The sequence below is a fragment of the Labrus mixtus genome, chromosome 5 (genome assembly GCF_963584025.1).
Source record: "Labrus mixtus chromosome 5, fLabMix1.1, whole genome shotgun sequence".
NCBI lineage: Eukaryota > Metazoa > Chordata > Actinopteri > Labriformes > Labridae > Labrus > Labrus mixtus.
Window position 1 is genome coordinate 13,321,422 of NC_083616.1, and position 19,526 is coordinate 13,340,947.

Genomic DNA, 19,526 nt, shown 5'->3' on the forward strand with positions numbered 1-19,526 from the left:
TGTGTCTCGGTGTGTGTGTCCCACCCACATGTTTGCATTTGAGTGTGTGTGTGTGTGTGTGTGTACTTATCTTAGGGTTTACCAGAATCTCCCTTTGAGCAGAAACCCAACCAATAAGCCATGAGGCATCAGCAGCCAGGTCAGATTAGGTGTCTGTCGTTTGGTGGCCTTTGTGCTGATAACACTACAATGAGTGGCACTTCCCTAACGCCACTTCACCTCGGCCTGTCCCACACTTGTCAGTCCTCTGCTGGTCAGATAGAGTCTGTCAGTTGAATACAAGATAAAGGGAAAAACCAGGACTTGGGGAGGGGTATTTTTCTCTGTTAGTTAAGCATCCTTGTTGAAGTGTTTTTGTAACTGATGAGGGTCAGGGAGGGAAGGAAGAGCCTAAAGAAAAAGGGTAGGGAAAGTTGACTGGTGCATTATCCAGTGTCTCCGTATCACTCTGCGTAATCTAAAGAGACAAGGGATGTCTTGAGTTGCGGGGATGACCATGGGAACAGGGATTTGGCTGAAGAGAGATAAGGGGAGACACAAATGTCAAGATCAATCGGCCTTCAAATCCTATGAGCACAGATGTCCTCTCTCTGTCCATATATCCTTCACTTTTTGGCTGTTTACCAATTTAAAAAATATCTACACTGCTGTTTAAAGATTCATCTTAAGTTCCCCTTTTTTCAGACTACTTAAAACTTAAATTAAGTAAAAAAAAATGTTTCAATCTTGCTCATATAAGCTTTCCAAGGTCTTCTCCATGCTACCCAATTAGTATTTCATAAGAGGCTCATCACCTTTTCGCACATTTCACTACTGATTAGCCTTCTGGGATAACCTCTGCAGAATAGTCTGCTGGATGGATTTATTCACCCTGTCAACAGACATCAGTTCAGGCAGGATGAGACCCATGTCAGACATTACCTCTCTATTTCAGAACAGAGGCACATCTGCCAAACACTGTTATTGAACTGGCACCACAAGAGCGTAACCTAGCCCCCACCATAAATATTAAAGTTGTATGGTTAAGGAATATTAATGTCAAATGCAATCAGTCATTAATACCTGAGGGGAAAATCCTGTTTGAGGTGAAGCAGCATTAGCAATTTTTAGCGTTTTGGAAATGTCTGGCTGCCCTGCTTCTTAAATGTGTGCAACAATGAGCCTCCTCTCTGCTTGTCAAAATATTTTGTCTTTCGTCCTGAGGAATCTGTTCACTTCAGTGAAGTGCTCCCTCAATAATGCTGTGAGTGACAAAGAGGGAAAGACAATGTCGCCCCCTGTTGGTGAAAATAAACAACTACAATTCACAACTCTTCTCTTTCACCAAATGCAATTAAGAAGCATTACTTAAGGTATTTCAGGGGTGGAAAAGATGTTTTGACACCATTGTTTTTCATGAAAAAAAAAAACATTTTTAAAAGTCTTTAACTAAATCCAATTTTTGGAAAGACATTTTTTTCTAAACTTTCAAAATTGAAAAGGTGTAGTCAATCGGACCTTTATGACAAAATGTGAGTCCTGTTTTCAAATCTAACAAATACATATTCATGAAAGACTGACTCACTATATAAAATGTTTATCAATCAGCTGTAGTTTGTAACATTACTACTTGATGACTGGTGTGAAATCATCTAAATCGGAATTGTACCGAACAAAGTGGCAGACAAACATAATGAAGCAGTTTGAGTTTGTAGATGGTATATATTTGTAAGTTTGGAGTAAATACAAAGAACATTCATCATACAAACATAAAAGTTAAGTATAGAAAAAGAGAAGATCGTTGATGTGTTTTATTATACATACATACAGATATTACAGAAGATTAAAACTGAAATATTCTTTTTATATCATCTGTGTGGAAATAGTGTTTACTTTTCTTAAAATCAAGGAAAAATTCATCTGAGACGCAAGGAGACAAAATGTATGGAAAAACATCAGGAAAAGAACAAAATACATCCATCTCACAGAGTGACAGAGACGTACAGGTGTCAATACAAGGCCCTTTTCCCTCGACTTGTTTATCCTTATTAATGCTGTTTTGGTGGTTTAGGTAATTAAAATGTGCTGTGAGCCTGTCAGGAACAACTACAGTGCTACAAAATAAACTCAGGAAACACAGGAAGATGATTATAAAATGATGTCTCATACATTTTTCTTGATTATATATACCAGTCAAGATCAGTACAATTTTTTTTAACAACGTGACACTCACTGGAAAGGTTGTTATCAAAAAGAGGAATATACACTATAAAAACCAGTTGTTTTTTTTGTTCCTACATGAAAAGCAAGTTTGTGATCATTTGTCACAGTGATCGGATCCCTCCCACCAACACTCCTGCTCCGTCTCAAAAGGTAATAAGTTATTTTGGTCCAAGAAAAAAGCTCTCTGCTATTATATCCAAGCAAATGAGGCTGGGTAATTTCTACACACTTGTGACAATGTTTAGTTTTTCTGGATAAAAAGAAATATCAAAATACAGATTCACACTTGTTCTTTATGCTTTCTACAAACGAGAGTCACATTTTTCTTTATTCTTCCTCGAGAACATAGAGTCAAAGTTTCAGTGGGAGGATTAAGGTAAAAACATGAACAAACGTGATGGGAGATGGTGTCCCTGAGTGTGTGTGAGTGTGTGTGAGTGTGTGTGTGTGTTTGACTCTTCTTGTGTGTAAGTGTGTCGCTGCCTGCCTATATGGTCTCCACATAATTGGCAGGGAACAAGCCTTGACGGCCATCTTTGCTAAATCCCCTCCACCAGGCTTTGTCCACCGTTTCCACGTCTGTGATGATGTCACCTGGTTCAAAGGAGATCTCAGATTCATCCTCTGTGGGAAACGCAAGATAACATGGTGAAGACCCACTAATCACAGTGTAATTATGGTAAGTGGAGCCACTTTATGTGCACATTCGTGGTGATTACCCTCTAAATGGCAGCTTACCTGCTTGGTAGTCATACAGAGCTCGGACGCACATTTGTTGCTCGGCTAAAACCTGAATCAGAGAGGAAAATGGAGAAAGATTGTAATCATAAAATACAAGACAGATGAAAGGAAAATAAATGTATGTCTCCAAAATATTGTATTTCCCTCATTTTAAAAGAAAAGGCTAATGATTTTCCATAAAACCTTGTAAAATGAATATGTATTATTCTTAACTGCTGCTAACTGTTCAGTACTTCCTTTTGCAATAACGTATTCATTAATTGTTTATTTGTTCATTCAGTCACTACACTCAAACAGATCTCCAGAACATAAACATTCTATGGCCATAATTAAAGATATATAATCTATTTATGATGACATTTCACGGAAATGTCTTTAGGATATAATAATAAAGTGGCAACATCTTTTAACCTGGAGTTCAAAGGTCTATTAGACAATGACATCAATGTGTCCTGGGACATCATTGTGTCCTCCTTATCACTTAATCCCACCAATTTATTGTGAATAAAAGGAATCGTCTTGAGCCAGTATTGGCACATTTGGCACAAATGCATGATTTGAGGGTAACCTGATTAGATATCGGTGGTGAAAGGTCACAGGGTCAAGGTCTGTCGGACCTCTCATTTGTCTTTTTGCTTCTGAAAATGATAACCCAGCAATCACTTAATCACATCTGGATTATTTCTTTTTTATATCCGTACTGAAGTAAAACAACTTCCTCCATAAATGAATGTACAATCTATCCTTAATCCACCCCTTGGGGTCTGTTTTGAGGTCACAAGTGTTAACAATCACATCACCACATGAAAACCACAGAGAGAGGCAGAGAGACACAGAGTAATTTTCTTCCTCTTTTGAACTAAAACAAAGTGCAACCTCAATTCTTTTCAAGTAATTGTTGACACAAGGTAGACATTTGAGTTATCGCTGTTGAAAAGTGGAAAAGAGGTAGGATAAAATGAGTGTCAACTTTTTTCAAACCGGTTCTATTTGCTATGTTTAGTATATGTCGGCTGATTTTGTTGGTTAGTTTCACTTACATATTGTTTATTGCTATTGTTATTGATTCATTTATCTTTTTTTGTTTTATGAACATGTTTGAAATAAAGAAATCAATCAATCACTTCTTGTGATGTGACAGCAGCTGCTTAATGTAGGCCTACTTGTTCCTCTTATTAGAGGGATGTCTCTTTTTTTCCCAAACCTATACAAAGATAAATTCTCCATCATTCAGTTACACTCTCATGCAATTGCAAAAACATAGTCGGATGTAAACTGCAACTTGACTGGTTAGTGGGAGCATACAACTGTGTGGTTTTTTTTGGCTTTATGTGTCTTTATTGGAGAGATAGGACAGTGGACAGAGTGAGAGTGAGGAAAGGAGCCACAGGTTGGATTTGAACCACTGCGCCACCAGCACCCCTAATTGTAGTTTTTTACTAGGAACCAGACCGCATGGGGCTGAGTGCTAAAGCCTGGATAGCGAAGTCAGAGAGCAGTGAGGGACACTGGATCACGTCTGTGGTTTCGGTCCTTGATAGATTTTGTTCAAAATAAGAAACTAATTCTAGCACTCCTGGACTTCAAATGTTCAACAATATTTTAAAATAAAAACAGACTTTATTGGGCAATCCCCTGGAAACTGTACCTCTTGTCCATTTTCTGTGATCTCATGTCCCTCTTCCTCAACATCATCATCCTCCTCCTCCGCCGGATCCAACACATCAAAGCACACAGCCAGCTCCGGTGAGCTGAGCTCAGTGTCAGATGGACTCAAAGATCGCTCTGAGGAAGAGCAGAGTGAAAGGCATTCAGCACAGCGAGCAAAGAGAATAAATATATTACTGTATGAATTATCCGTTTAATATGTGACCAAACCTCCATTGTGTGTGTCTCCATTGATGATCCCATTGGTGGACAGGATGACAGTATCATGTTTGACGTCTTGACAAACTGATTTGGCATCTGAAACAAAAACGTTCTTTGTTATTGTGCAAAATATAATCAAATGACTTCTGAGAAAGGCTACAGAACATTATTTTAATATACATTGTTCATGAAAGTTAATGATACTGGTTCTAAAATATCAAAAATGAGTCAAAATAACAGGATACAAGAAGAAGAGATCTACCTTTGACTGCACACTCGTCTGTCTCCAAAATCTCTGCAGGTTCAGGAGCCTTATTGTCTGCTGATTGGTTATTCTCATCTCTTTCTTCCTTTGCCTCCTCTTCTTCTTGCACTCCATCCACTGATAAAACCTCCACCTCTGGTGAGGCCGGATCAGCTTCTAGTTTCACTCTGTCCTCCTCTTCCTCCTTGTCCTCATCCTGCTCCTTCCCCTCCTCTCGCTCCGGCTCCTCTGGTTCTGGGTGGACTGGTTCTGTTACACCACATGGCTTTGGTTGTGTTTCAACCTTTTCTTCCTCTTGCTCTGCCACATCCTCGTCCTCCTCGTCCTCCTCCACCAGCACAGCCTGTACTTTGTAGCCAAAGTCTGAGACCAGCTCAATGTGCTTATGAGCGGCTGTGGCGAGGTCTGTCGATTGTAAATGATCATTATTCTCTAATCACTTCAACACACATTTCATTTCATAAGCCTTGATGTGGTTAAAGACTTTGTACTGTAAGGCAGTGGTAGAAAACCATAACTATAAAGAACCAAAGTTGTGCACATTACAGTAAAGCTTTGGCATGACTTAGAGTAAGTGTGGTTACTTGAGGAATATTTAATTGTGACTAGACAGTCATTTCTTTAAAACAGTCCCCTTACTCATAGTCTTTGGTCTGCTTTATACAGTCTCGAGCAGTTTATTTAGTTTGTGGCAGAAGAATTAAAATAAATTAACCCTGGAATATTTTTAGGAATCAAAGTTAAATGACCAAAACAAACAATGACTTTGGCAAGAGAATGACAAATAAGCTTAACATGCTTTTCTTCATATAGCACTATCACCCACTGTGCATTTTCTGCTAAATATTGTGACAGGACAATCAGACAGCAGTATAGATCTTAATATTCTGTTCCAGCCTACCTGTGTTTGTCTGTGGTCTCTCTGGAAGAGGGCTTGTTGGAGCCTGCGGAGCTACACCGGGCTCGAAGCAGAAAGCTGTGTTCTCTGGCTGGGTTTGGGTATTATTGAGTGTAGCATGTGGTTCAGAAGTGTTGTCTAAAGAAGCAAAGAGAGTAGGGGATGCTGGAGGTGCAGAAGGTTGTGTGGGTGATTTGGGTTTGTTTTCAACAACAGCCTGAACGTGTCTGTTAGTTTGTGGGACACTGGGCAGGGCTGAGAAAGGAGGGATTGGGCGTAAAGGTGAGGTGGGCGGAGACATGGGGGCTCTGGGCCTTTGTGTAGAAATGAGAGAGCGGAAGTCAGGGCTTGTGGGGGGGGACGTGGCACGGAAGAAGGGAGAGGGAGATGCTCTGGAAAAGGGGGAGACCAGGGGAGAACTGTAAGGGGATGATGTTGCGCTCTCTTCAGCTTTGGAGAAGATGAATGCTGTGTCCGTCAGGCTGCGCTGGTATCGTCTGAGGGGTTTGCCTGGAGAGAAAGTTTGGATGAAGTGTTGATAAATACCTGTTGTTTTGGCAAAAACTTGCATGCAATGTAACTGCAGCTGATCTTTGCTTGCTTGGATATTCCTACGAGGTGGTACACACCTGAGCGGGACGATCCGGGGCTCGTGGGACTTTGTGATGAGGACGATGAGAGCTGCCTGAAGAACTCTCTGGGGTTCATGGAGCGCTGGGACACTAATGCTGCTGCTTCCTACAGGGCAGGCCAAGCACAGTATGAGTGAGTAGTTGATGATTTAGCTCATTTTATAGTTCAGTTTTGTGAGTATCAATTTAAATACAAATGTGTGTCCTATTTCTTTTTTGGCAAATGTCTTATTTTACGACATGTAACGTTTGTTCCTTAGGTTTTTAGAAGTTTAGGACATACTTACTGCAGCTTTCTCTATGGACTCACTCCTTTTCAGACGAGCTCTCATAAACTCCTCATGCTCCCTCTGCTGCTGCTCCTGCCAGCACACAAACATGGCAGCATTCATATGTCTATATATATCAACACACTCTTTGTCCTGCATTAAGTCTCTTTAATCAATATACAATTAGAAGACATCTGGATCTTTAGACTTGGATATTGTGATTTTTTTTTGTCCCTAATTACTGCAGTGATACAGACATAAGCGCCCACTCTGAACCCAGAGTAAGTACTGAAAAATAGGAATAACCTCAAACCTTCAGGGAAAGGTCAGTTTACTTCATAAGCCTAGTTAGGAACGTCCTAACAAAACCCTTCAGTCTAACCCTGAAACAGTATGTTTTCTTACTCTCATTCCCAAGTAAGACAAATTAAAGCAGCTAACACTTACCGAAACCGTATCGTAAAAAGTATGCAATAATCTTACTGTTTAACTCCATATCAAGTTGGCAACAAGTCTGTCATGTGTTGCTTTTTTAAGTTCTTTATATGAACAGAAACCAGAGTGTATCAAAAAAATGTAGACATATAGATGTTAAAAAATATTGGCCAGGTTGTAAAGATTAAATTATTATTAATCAACTTACCTAATATGTCACATAAAGCCTGTATGATCAGGGGGAACTTAGTAATCATTTTTATGTTAAATTAATAGTGAATTCAGTCGGTGCAAACGAGCGGATTTTGGCTCTTACATGGACATTTTAACACATGTGGTTATATTTTTTTAAAGCTTTATAAAAGCTGTAAAGCCAATGTCTTATCAGACTAAATGTCCCACACCTGTGCGCACACAGTAGGCAGAGCATTGTCTACAAAAGATCATGGTTGGGAAATCGTTTGAGAACACACTTCACAAAGGTTCAGAGGGGCTAAAACATTGTGGGGCATGAGTTGTGTAGGGCTTTTTCTTTCCAATGTGCATGTATCTCACTGTACATGGATAAAAGAAACAGTTACAGTTGTAGAGTCAGACCTCAAACAAACCAGCCCAGCAGAGGTCAGTGAGTTCAGGCTTGTTTGACCATCCTTCAAAGCCACAATCCAGCAGATCAGCTGGTCATTAAACCATTGAGCCAGAAGGCCAAAAAAATCACAGCTTGACCACTTATGCTACTTCAATAACATTTTACATCCAAAAACTGTGAAATTCCAGAAATATACACACGTGATTTAACTCACCCATTTAAATTTCTCTTTCCCGCGCAGCTCTGCCTCTTGCTCTGCCTGTTTTCTTCTGCCAGAACGCAAAATAAATAAAATACAATTATTATATAACATATGGAGCATTTACCATCTTCATGAGTGTACATTGTCCTGCCTATCCATGCACAATACAACCACTAGAGGGCACTATCGTTTCAACCTCTGCTCTTCGATCATCTGTAGCTTCTCGTTCATCTTTCTGTCTCTTTCTTCTGCGTCCCTCTTTTCCTTTAAGACTCTTTCTCTTTCAAGTCGACGTCTCTCATCTGTGGCTCGTCTCCTCTCATCTTCTTTCCTCTCTTCCTCTTCACGCTGATACACACAACAAAACACTTGTTTGATTTCTTTCCACCTCATAAAAAAGAACATTTTAGAGGCAGTAAACATTCAGGTGAACTTCGTATAACCATAATAGAAGGGATTCTTACCTCTGCACGTGCCCAGAAGGAGTCTCTGTTTATTTGTCTCATCTCCATTGCAGCATTGGTTTTTCTATAATTTGTACCCTTTAAGAAAATAGAATATTTAGTAGTGAATACACAGCCTAAAGAGTCCTTTTTTTTTACATTGTATTTAATTGTAATATAATATTATAATATAAATAATAGCATGACAAAATAACATACTAGAGGCAAAAGTAAAACACTGAGGTCACTCGGATATAACCTGCAAACTGCGTTTCTACCTTATCGTGTCACATATTGTGTAGGCTTCCATAAAACTGTCTGTCTCCATCTGGTGGGCAGATGAAGTTTTGCGGGAGACTTACCACTATTTCCTCCTTGTCTGCGGACCTGGAGCTCCTCCTCACCCACTGTGCAGGAGTCTGGGCCTGGGCTTTGCTGAGCTCTTCTTTTACTTTCTCATCCGTCACATCCTCTACCTTCTCTGCACTAAAGAACGCTTGTGCTTCCTGAAACATGGAGGGGCAGGGAATGAGATGACAAGTCGAGCAAGACAGATGTGAATTTAATCCACTATTACATGCTGTACTGTAGCCGCACACACAACCACACACAAAGCTCCGAAATCCATACACAAGTACACACAGTCCCTGTGGTGGTTTTCTCTGGGTCTGACTTGGAGTTATGCAAACTCAGAGCCAAAAAGTTGTGCAACTACTTCAGTTACACTGAATGTAAGAGAACAAAAAATACTCCCTGGCTTCGGTTGTGAGGAAAGGAATGCATTGGTTTGGACGGTTATGCATAGAAGAGAGAGAGATGGGGAAAAGTGAACAACAGGGGTTGAGATGGGGGAAAGGAGAAATGGAGGGTGTGAAGGCATGTGCCTCACCTAATGTGTAACAGTTGCTGAAAACATGGCATTAAAGCTTGAGGGATATACCAGGATTTAAAGAGAAGGTTTTTAATGGATCAAATTTATTGTACACTGCTGCTCAAGTGTTTTTGTCTGTTAATTTGGTATGAGATGAACTGGTGCATTTATTCTCAGCCATGTATCTCCAAATGCATTTCTATTTGTATGTGGTCAGAACCTCAGAATAATTTCCATTGGGCCGAGACAGTCCAGGCTTGTTAATGCAGAGCCAGGTCTGTCAGCCTTCAACAGGAAACCACAGCTTTATCTCAGTGACAACACTGACACGTACACTGAACAGAGCACCCAATGTGCCCTGTAATACATGTCAGTACAGTGTATAATCCATATCACTCTGGCTGTCACTGCCAACTGAACAAACACAGGCAGGCAGGCAGACAGTCCGTCCACAGTGCTGCCAGAGCTACTCAGAATATCCCAGAACTGGAACTACAATATTCTCTAGAGCTTTGAGATGAAAGAATGGATACTTTGACCACTTGGGGGCAGCAAAAATCAACCACTTGAAACAACACTGACATATTCCTCTTATCAAGTTTATTGACATCAAACAGGAGCTGTTACAGACACAGAACCAAATATAGACAAGATGGAATGATGATGGAATCCAGGCTTTGCATTCTTGAATCATTGTTTTTTTACAATGTGATATCAATTTATTAACCGTGTTGAATGTTGATAAATGCTAAATATCACAAACCAAATAGATGGTTGTGTGAATGCAGTTTTGTTTAGGCAGTTGATAAACTGCACATAAAGAATATTCAGATGTATTGTGCAATGTGTCACAGCTGAACTGGTTTGAGATGGAAAAAAGACAGAGAGATAGAGAGAAATATGGAGATACAGCTCCATTAGGAAACCTGGGGAAATTTATTCTATCCTGCCAGTGAGAGATCCCTACAGTGCGAAGGCCCAATGACTGCTCTGTGACAATAAAAACCAGGCTCCCCATGCCAGTGGCTCGACCTGGCCAATTGTCCAAGCCTTCTAATTCAGACATGACGCTCTTCAAACCTACATATGTATTAGAATATCATAACCCTGGTTGAGAACCACAAGCAAAGCAAGGCACATTCATTTATTTCTGAAGTCCTTGACTACAGAGTCTTATCTTCCAGACAGACACAAGATACCCCTGCTGGTCCTGTCTATTTGAAATGGACTTAGGCTCACAGTTTGGTCTTTCTGTGTCAGGCACAGCATGGTACCCTGTAAACCCTACCCAGGGGAGCTGTGGTGGTGAAATCCACCAACAGTTTAACACTACACCAGTTTGTTATAAAGAATAGTGTTGTCTGTCAATAATAGTGAACAATTACTATAGGTAACCAGCTCATGCACACAAGAATACAGTGCTCTGAAGTCACTGACCACAGAGTCACACCGTCCTGACAGACACAGATTCACAGGCTGGTCTTGCCTAACTGAAATGGGCTCTGTTTAACAATCCACCACAGAACATTTTCCTGAGGGTTTAGGATCAGTGGTAATGAAAACTTGATGTATGAACAAGAATATATCCTCTGTGGTAGAGAAGGGAGTACAGGGGGATACGACAGGTAGTGGTTTTAGACCCAGCTGATTGTTTATTAATTTAAATTAATATTATTTGCATTATTGTCTGACTTGAATCATTTCTTCTTCAAAAATTGGATCTTCCCCGTTCAATGCAGAAAAAATGCAGGTTGATTCGTGAACAGTAGAAAGAGATTCCCGTTACATTTAAACATGTTTACCATCTTACAGTTAAGTCCTTTTCAGTTGAAATCAGATCTCCTCAGCTGAAATCAGAAGGAGCAATCATGGGATATGCTGACTGATGTGAAACTAAATCCTCCGATCTGAAGTGTGTCAGGGCCAGATGACAGATTTGAATGATCTGAACCGCTTCAAGGTTGAGTGCCTTGACCTGAACATGTTGCCTTATTTACAAAAGAACTACTGTTCTTTGTTGGACTCCAAAAAAAAAAACTCCAAAAGTGCTGCTCGACCTTGAAAGACATTTGGCTTTGTGCCAGTCTATTATGTGGCTTATCCTATGTTTTAATTACCTTTTGAAAGGTCCTTTTTCATCTTTTCAACTCCTCCACACACACACACACACACACACACACACACACACACACACACACACACACACACACACACACACACACACACACACACACACACACACACACACACACAAACACACACACAAACACACACACACACACACACACACACACACACACACACACACACACACAGCAACCGCACATTCACAGAGCCCTAATGTTACAACTTATTCCTAACATCATTGTAGTGGAAATTTAGAACAGTGGAAACATCTGCACTCTATTCAGATTTTTGTGTTCATAACATAAAGCCACACTGGAGTACAGAGCGCAACAAAACAAACTCTGCTGCTGCAGACCTGCCTTTACAAAACCCCCTCACTGCCAGCTGGAACATGCAGCATAGCAGGCCAGAGAGACAGGCATAAAGTGAAAACAGGAATAGAAAAGACTGGAGGAGAGGCAAATAAAGCAAAAAGAAAAGGAAAATGTCAACTGTGACAATGAAATGAAGGAATAAAAGAAACAAGCTAATTAAGTTTAAAGTCATCATCATCAGTTGTTAACATGTAATAAATGTGGATAACATCCATAGCTATCCTATAATGACTTTATCTTAATTTATTTTTTTCTAAAAAAGCAATTGAGTTTTCAAAAACGTAGCATGCAATACCAATTATTTTGACATTGACTTTGAATAAATGAGCATTATGTAAGATATCAACTGTTAAATCATAAAATGTCCTTACTATCTCATCAGACATTAAGGAAACATGCTGAAGTGCTGGCTTCTCTGACAACAATGCAGCAGCCAGTATGTCCTAAGTTTTCATTCTGGTCCGTACTGGTCTGTATTTGTTTTGACTGGAGAAGGTAGGCCACACAGCCATTTTAGACGCCCCTTGGTTCGCCTGGCAAACAGCAAACCAACAGTTGTTGCAGTGATGGATGCGAGCAAACTTACTGGTTCAGATATAACTGATTCTACCCAACCTTAAAAGCCTCTGCATTTTTCTAAGAAGCTCCACGATGAGAAACGTGGTAAAAAAAAGGACAAATATTGGAGATGTTTTTGAAAAATTGAGAGAGGTTAGAACACAGAAAGGTTTTAAGACTGATGTAGAGCTGGCTAAACACTGAAGCTTCCGTGTCCATGACATGGCTACCCACGTGCGCATCGGCTAGGGAGGAGGGGACTGGGGGCAGAACAGTTCCATTACGAAATAAACTATAAATGCTATCTTTCATTTTCTCCGTTATAATATGAGAAAAAATAAAATGGCAATGAATTTTTTTTTTCATAAAATATTGAGGCTAATTGATACATTAATTGAAACTTTAATTATTACATTTAAAGTTAGTTCCTTGAGCCTGTGAAAGAGTCAATATGTGGTTTTCACCACAGACATAAACACTACATCAGTTTGTATAAATTCATGGGTCGTTTTCTTTCTGCTAATTTTAGCCAGGTGGTTGTGAAACACGATAACTTGCCCATAACAGAGTGTGAAAAAGGTCACGTCTGCTGGAAAATTTAGGAGACATAACAGCACAGTTATGTATTCATGCAAGCGGTCTTTAGGTCAGGGTATTTCTGCGAACGCAAGCCATATGTTTGGCTATGATGATGCAAGGTGAGTGTTCTTCCTCTGAGTTACCTAAGAGGGATAAATCATCGTATTAGCTCGTAGATAAGTGAATATCAAAATCATATTCTTTTTCAAAGTCTTCCACTTTCAGCTAAAAGACATTTGGTCTTGATTTGGTCCTAAATAAATCCTTTCTGTTCCCCGTTTGTTGACACTCACAGAGATTTGAGTTAGCAGTCACAGAAGTGACAGCTGGTTAATTTCATTGTTGTTACAAATATCTGGCCGTTTATGTTCTGTGTTTCGAACACACAATTTTCCAACAATTCCCCCATGGTAGTGTGATTATTCTCACTCCTTGCCATATTGACCATGTAATCCCTTTGCTTCAATTTTATAACCCCACATGAAAATGAACAGAGGCTCAGGGGTACACTCACACACTCACACACACACACACACACACACACACACACACACACGCACACACGCACACACGCACACAGTTAGACAGAGGGGGCTGAATACAGCGCCTCACAAAATCCCAGAATCAACATTGACTGTTTAAAAAAAAGACAAAAACAACAACAAACATTCCACAGATGCTTCTGCAGTTGACTTGGTGATGCCTTTATATGGAAACAAGTAAACCTAGAGGTCTTCTGAAACTCTCCCTGTACAATACGATTGAAACACTAAATAAACACAGTTTGAGGGGCAGAGATGGCGAGCAGAAGCTGCCGCAATACAGCGATGGACCGACTTTCTCATGTGCTGCCGTATGTTCCTGAATCATTTAAATATACAGGAGCTCCCTCTTCTCTATTCTCTCTACTTGTTGTCTCTCCTCTTACCACTTGAGTCAATGACGTTACTCAAGGATGCAACACAAACAATGGAGCCTTCAAGCCAAAACTCAACTGCTGCCCGCCACCCTCTGCAGTGACAGCACAGACAGACGGACACTGCAAAGGAGCAGGAAGTGGACTCAGAACAGGAAACTCTCAAAACAATACAAAGTAAACTAGTGTGTGTAAATATAGAGTCAGTGAGTACAAAGTCTGAGGGATGAAGCCCAAAAGAACAAACACTATATCAGGTAAAACAAAGAGTACCATGGTACGTTTACAAGGGTTTTATGTACTCTAATGCTTCTGCCCATCCTTTAAGCTAAAACAGTCACAACTGGAATGATGGCATCTCTAATATACTTTTTTGTAGGAGAAAAATTTAAACCAACAACTGACTAAGTTCATTTGCATGCCACCATATTTAACAGATATGGCACATCTTGATCTACCATACCTTGAATAAGTTTTTGATGGCTGGAATGTGACCGGCACACTCTGTCTTTCTGTATTCCTCCACATTTTGGCCGACCTGCAGACAAACACAGGATGTAGACACTTACATTCATGTCATACCTCCCTGTGAGGGGACATAAAAAAGAAGAGGAAGAGAGGAAAAGCGAACAATAGAATTTACGTCACAGTGGTTGAGTCTTATCTTTTTTCCTGAAGTGGGAATTAAAATAAATGACTCCCAAAATAGATCAAATATATAAAAATATATTTTCGTTACCTAAAGCAGCCAAGATTAAATATTCAAGATAAACTTCATTTGTCCTACAAGGCGGGAAATTTTACTTGGGCTTGTCACCCATGCTGAAGCCATAAAAAGAAGATAATCACGATAGAGCGATACAGCATACATTTTTGAATTTTTAAGTGTATTTGTTTCTGAACAAAATCCAAACAATGCATGCTGCCTCCTCAAGCATCAACAAACACTATACTGTAAACCTTTTTTTAATTATCCTTTTGACTAGGACATAAGTATATCTGATTATGCTGCGCATGCTTTCTAGGTTTGTCATTTCCAAACTTTGTCATTGAAAAGGTGGATTTTTCAGTCAATCAGAGACATTTAAGACTCCCACAACTTTACTCAACATTTGAGTATTTAGACGGGTAGCTTGTCCTGTGATTCATGATCTTAGAGCATTTTCCCACATGTCAGATTACAGATAAGCCTATGTCAAAACAGGACCATACAATGTGAATAAGCCAAGTGGTTTAGGATTTTTTTCAAGGCATTTTACAGATTAAAAAGGCGCATAGATATTTCAGTATGTGACCACTTAAGATGATAAACCCATTATCTTGGGACTGGTAAATGACTTTGCTGTGGCCAAAGAATGCAAGTCTGTTGGTATATGTGTGTGTGCTCGTGTCAAATAAGCATATGTGTTTTTCTGTCTTTGCACTGCTATGTCTTTAATAAGACTTACATGACCTAAGGCTCAAGAGCCTGTCTGCCACTCACCCAGCTGATCAGAACAATCCGGGGGCCTCCAGTCTCCATGCTGCTGACCTTGCACAGTCCATATTGAGGCTTGGAGATGTGAAACTTCTCTGCCAGCTCTGCCATACAACCCGCTGTTATAGAGACACAGATAGGGACAGGTTGGTGGAAATAAAGGGAAATAACTGGTTTATAAGACTTTTGCAACTATTGCCTTGAGGCAAACATTAACAAGCTTTTTATTTGTTTATAGGGGTTTCAAATACACAATTGGCAGTTCAAACAAACCACATATACCTGTTGTGAAAGTCTTCATGCCTTACCTCCTGAGTCCGCCAGTTTGAGCTTGTTGGTGAGTCCATCATATGTGAATATGGCCCTGTGGACAGACAGACACACAAAGAGGTCAGCTATACATGAAAAGTATAATGAGACATATGAAAAATATATATTATTGCATATAGGAAAATGTGTCAAGAAAACACAGTTTTAGTTTTCTCGATCTATTTTGTTTTGGATTTCTGTTGCCAAAAAGTAAGGGCTCATCAAAAATATTCATATCCTTGCATGAGCATGTGGACAGCTGGTTACATGATGTTTTCAGACACACACAGGCACGCACACATAACCAGATGTTTAACCGCAAATACTTTGTCTAAACCATGAAGAGCCTCCTTGCAGTGCAAATCATCTCTTCCATGCACTAACAAAAATGAATAATCTTCAGCTGTGACACACACTTGTTCACTTTCTAACCTTTGCTTTCCAGTGACCTTTACAGTACGGGTGTAAAACAGGAAGCAGCACAAACCTTTCAATCATAGTGTTAGCTTCAGATGGATGGCTCCTGAATGTGAATTAAACACTGTTCACAGCTAAGGGCTTTTTGACATTTTGCAGGTGAAAACCTGCCCTACCGCACCCTTTTGTCAGTCAAGCTGCAGGTCACCGTAGCAACTCAACAACTCATGATGTGTTTCAAGGGGCCTCTGAGATACAAATCCCCTGCTGAACAAACTAAGTGCAGAGTGTTTGTTTTGAAGCAGCTATAGGTACATTACATAAAATAACACAAGTTAGCTAAAGTAACACAAGTTAGCTGCATAATCAGTCAAAAAGATGCAAACCAAGAGACATTTTTAGTTTCGGTCTGGTGAATATTGTGCTTGGGTGCCTCCCAAAACTCAAAAATTAGAATCCCCAATTAAGAGATGACCCTGAGTCACTTGCATTGTATGAGTTGAATATTTGCATTTGTGTATTTTAGATCTATCATTGTACACTAGCATGGCAGAGCTGTAAACGTCATAAACTAAGTCTTAATGTCCAGTAAGTAGCCTACCAGATAAAACACTGAAAAAAGTCTTAGTTTAAAAAATGTCTTCGACACTCTTCTTTCTCGCCAATAAGATATCAGAAGCAGCCACTAGCTTGTTTGACAGTATTTAGCATGATTCTTAGGTTAGGATTCTTTCAGTTTTCATTATTTCCAAAGTTTCTATCAGGATTATTTCAAGAACAAACAGACCATGTGGTTAAAACTAGTAAGAAAAAGCTTAAAAAGGCAGTGTCAAGTTAAAACTCAGTGTCTCTAAGCTCTGTGTTTCCGTGGGGGGGGTCAATAACATCTGGAGCTGGGCAGCGAGAGCGTAAGGGCATGAGCAGCTATTATAATGGGCCAAAGGTGAACAGGCTGTGTGTGTGTGTGTGTGTGTGTGTGTGTGTGTGTGTGTGTGTGTGTGTGTGTGTGTGTGTGTGTGTGTGTGTGTGTGTGTGTGTGTGTGTGTGATGGTGGATGTGTGATAGGAGGAGGGAGTCACTGAGGTTCAGAATGAAAACCAGAAATGGGGTGGAGGGGGGGGGGGGTTTAAAGGGTATTAATCTACTATAGAGAAGCTAAATTAAAAACAAGAAATGTTTATCAATCAAGCCCAAAAAGGCTAGCTTGCTCAGTAAGCAAATCTTTTTCCCTGAAACAATAAGTCTCTGTCTGTCAGAAGAACAAAGGAAGACAAAGTCAATCACTGTGTCTAAGTGTGTGTGAGTGTGCGTGAGGGTGCTGAGGACACAATAACCACATTGTACACCCTATTGAGCAATCTGTAGGCAGACCCTGCATATGGGAGGCTGATACTGCACTGTTATTTTTCTATTCTACTTAAATATTGACAATTGTTTTCTGAGTCTATTATATCATCAGGCAAACCCAAGTATCACTCCAGATATAATGTGGAATAATTCTCAAGGACTCTCCAGCATAACATGAGCTTCTTGTTCCCCACATCATCCATATCTCTGCACAGATTAGTCTAGAAACAATAACTTTAGAAACAGCATTCTGCACTCCCCAATTAGTCTCACTAGCATCCAGAGCTTATACAACAATCCACATTGAGTGACCCCTGGTCCTCACGACATTCCTAAAGGTCACCATTCATGAGCAGTCAAGGTCAAAGTTCGCTGAGCCTCTGAAAGAGTCTTAATTGCATGTGCAAATTCTCCACGCACAGAGAACAGGCTTGCACATGTGGAAAAAGTGTTATTGTGGTAGACTCATTTTACCTACGGAGCTTTTTCCAAGATGTAGTTTGCAAAATCAAATCTTTTGGCATTTTCTTTCTCAGGAATTGAGCCTTGTATTCAATTTTTACAAGGCCAGGGGAATCACAAATGCAATGATTTAACAAAAGCATGGTCAAAATCTATAAAATCAGTTTTTACCAAAGGAAGAACCATCTCCCTTAACTTGTCTGCCTTGATCCAAATAATATATCTCCTTTTTTGAAACTCTATTTTCAAGGATTGTTCAACCCTGTGAAAAGATGCTCTGCATTCTCAAATTGTAATCAAACCTGCTAGTTTATTATTTCTTTGTTCTGTGAATCTGTCAAAAAGAGGAACCCTGGCTATTTCCTGACATAATAGTTGACAATACAAGTGTACATTATTGATCATTAGCTGGCATGGTGTGCGGCGTTGAATTAATCAAAATAGACATCCTTCTCCATTTCTTGCTCTCTGTAGAGTTTAGCTCTACATTGATGCATTTGTAGCAGCAGCAGTATTCGTATGTACAAAAATCTTCCCCAACTGACAAAGCAGACAGACCCCTACTCCTTCTCACATGTAGGCTTCTTACAAGCCAAACAGGCTGATGAGAAAAACACACTCCTATGTCTGTACTCGAGCCCACCTCCAACCTCAGCCAGCTATGACCTCAGCTCCGAGAGAGGGAGGGACAGAGGGTGGAGGAGAGAAAAGAAGAAAAGAGAAGAGGCATTATAAACGAAGGGAGCGAGGCCATCATTAAGGGGAGTGAGGAGCATAAAAAGGGGAGGGGGTGGGGCAAAGAGAAGGAAAAATGATGTCATGATCTGAAAAAAAAAACTACCACATTTTCTAAAAAGTAATTATTAATGATGAATTCATTCTGTGCAACACTACCACAGCAAGCCAGCCAATGCTTAAATGAACAAATAAACTGCAACTCAACTAAGACAAAGACAAACATCTAGTATATACAGGCAAACACGTGTACACACACACAAACACATACTGTAAGCTCTAGCCTGTAACAACGGTTTGTTTTGGACTACCACAGTAATACCTCCAAACATTATAGGCTCTACCATTTCGAGATGAACATGACAGAAGCAGATGCTCAGCTCTGGTGGAGAAGCTGCCTTGTTTGTACACCACTGTGTGAGCATACAGGAAATATTTGAACATAATGTACACCCTTTTCTTGTATTGTTCTGTCTACAAAGATTTGTATCCCTTTTTCTCCCCAACAGCTCTGCTTTGATGCTGTTGAGGAACACATTCCTTTGCAATTGAGCACATTGTGCAATAAGAAAGAGCACAAAGAACCTATAAGAACACATGTGGGACCCAGAGCCAATAACAATATCTCATATTCCACTTTACTATTCTTACTCTCCACATATTATGCTGATATCTTACAATCATTATTACTGCAAATTCATTATTCTGACCCTGTCTCTTACAACACATATCTTTTTCCCATCAACTTCTAATCCTGGTATGTATCATACCTCTTTCACAAACTGAAGCGATATCTCACCCTCGTCTTT

General features: G+C 40.0%; 1 protein-coding gene across 1 annotated transcript in view; it reads right to left on the reverse strand.

The window, feature by feature from the left end:
• Window positions 1-1,681: 1,681 nt before the first annotated feature.
• Window positions 1,682-19,526, reverse strand: part of si:dkey-40c11.2 (drebrin-like protein A) — a 31,287-nt gene continuing 13,442 nt past the window's right edge. The window contains exons 2-16 of the mRNA XM_061037927.1: window positions 15,756-15,811; window positions 15,454-15,566; window positions 14,434-14,508; window positions 8,908-9,051; window positions 8,567-8,644; window positions 8,299-8,450; window positions 8,115-8,169; window positions 6,895-6,969; window positions 6,605-6,713; window positions 5,979-6,485; window positions 5,075-5,482; window positions 4,822-4,908; window positions 4,592-4,728; window positions 2,941-2,992; window positions 1,682-2,826 (exon numbers count right to left, since the gene is read on the reverse strand). Coding sequence (XP_060893910.1) covers window positions 2,690-2,826; window positions 2,941-2,992; window positions 4,592-4,728; window positions 4,822-4,908; window positions 5,075-5,482; window positions 5,979-6,485; window positions 6,605-6,713; window positions 6,895-6,969; window positions 8,115-8,169; window positions 8,299-8,450; window positions 8,567-8,644; window positions 8,908-9,051; window positions 14,434-14,508; window positions 15,454-15,566; window positions 15,756-15,811 — 2,185 coding nt within the window. The 3' untranslated portion in view covers window positions 1,682-2,689. The remainder of the gene's footprint in view (window positions 2,827-2,940; window positions 2,993-4,591; window positions 4,729-4,821; window positions 4,909-5,074; window positions 5,483-5,978; window positions 6,486-6,604; window positions 6,714-6,894; window positions 6,970-8,114; window positions 8,170-8,298; window positions 8,451-8,566; window positions 8,645-8,907; window positions 9,052-14,433; window positions 14,509-15,453; window positions 15,567-15,755; window positions 15,812-19,526) is intronic.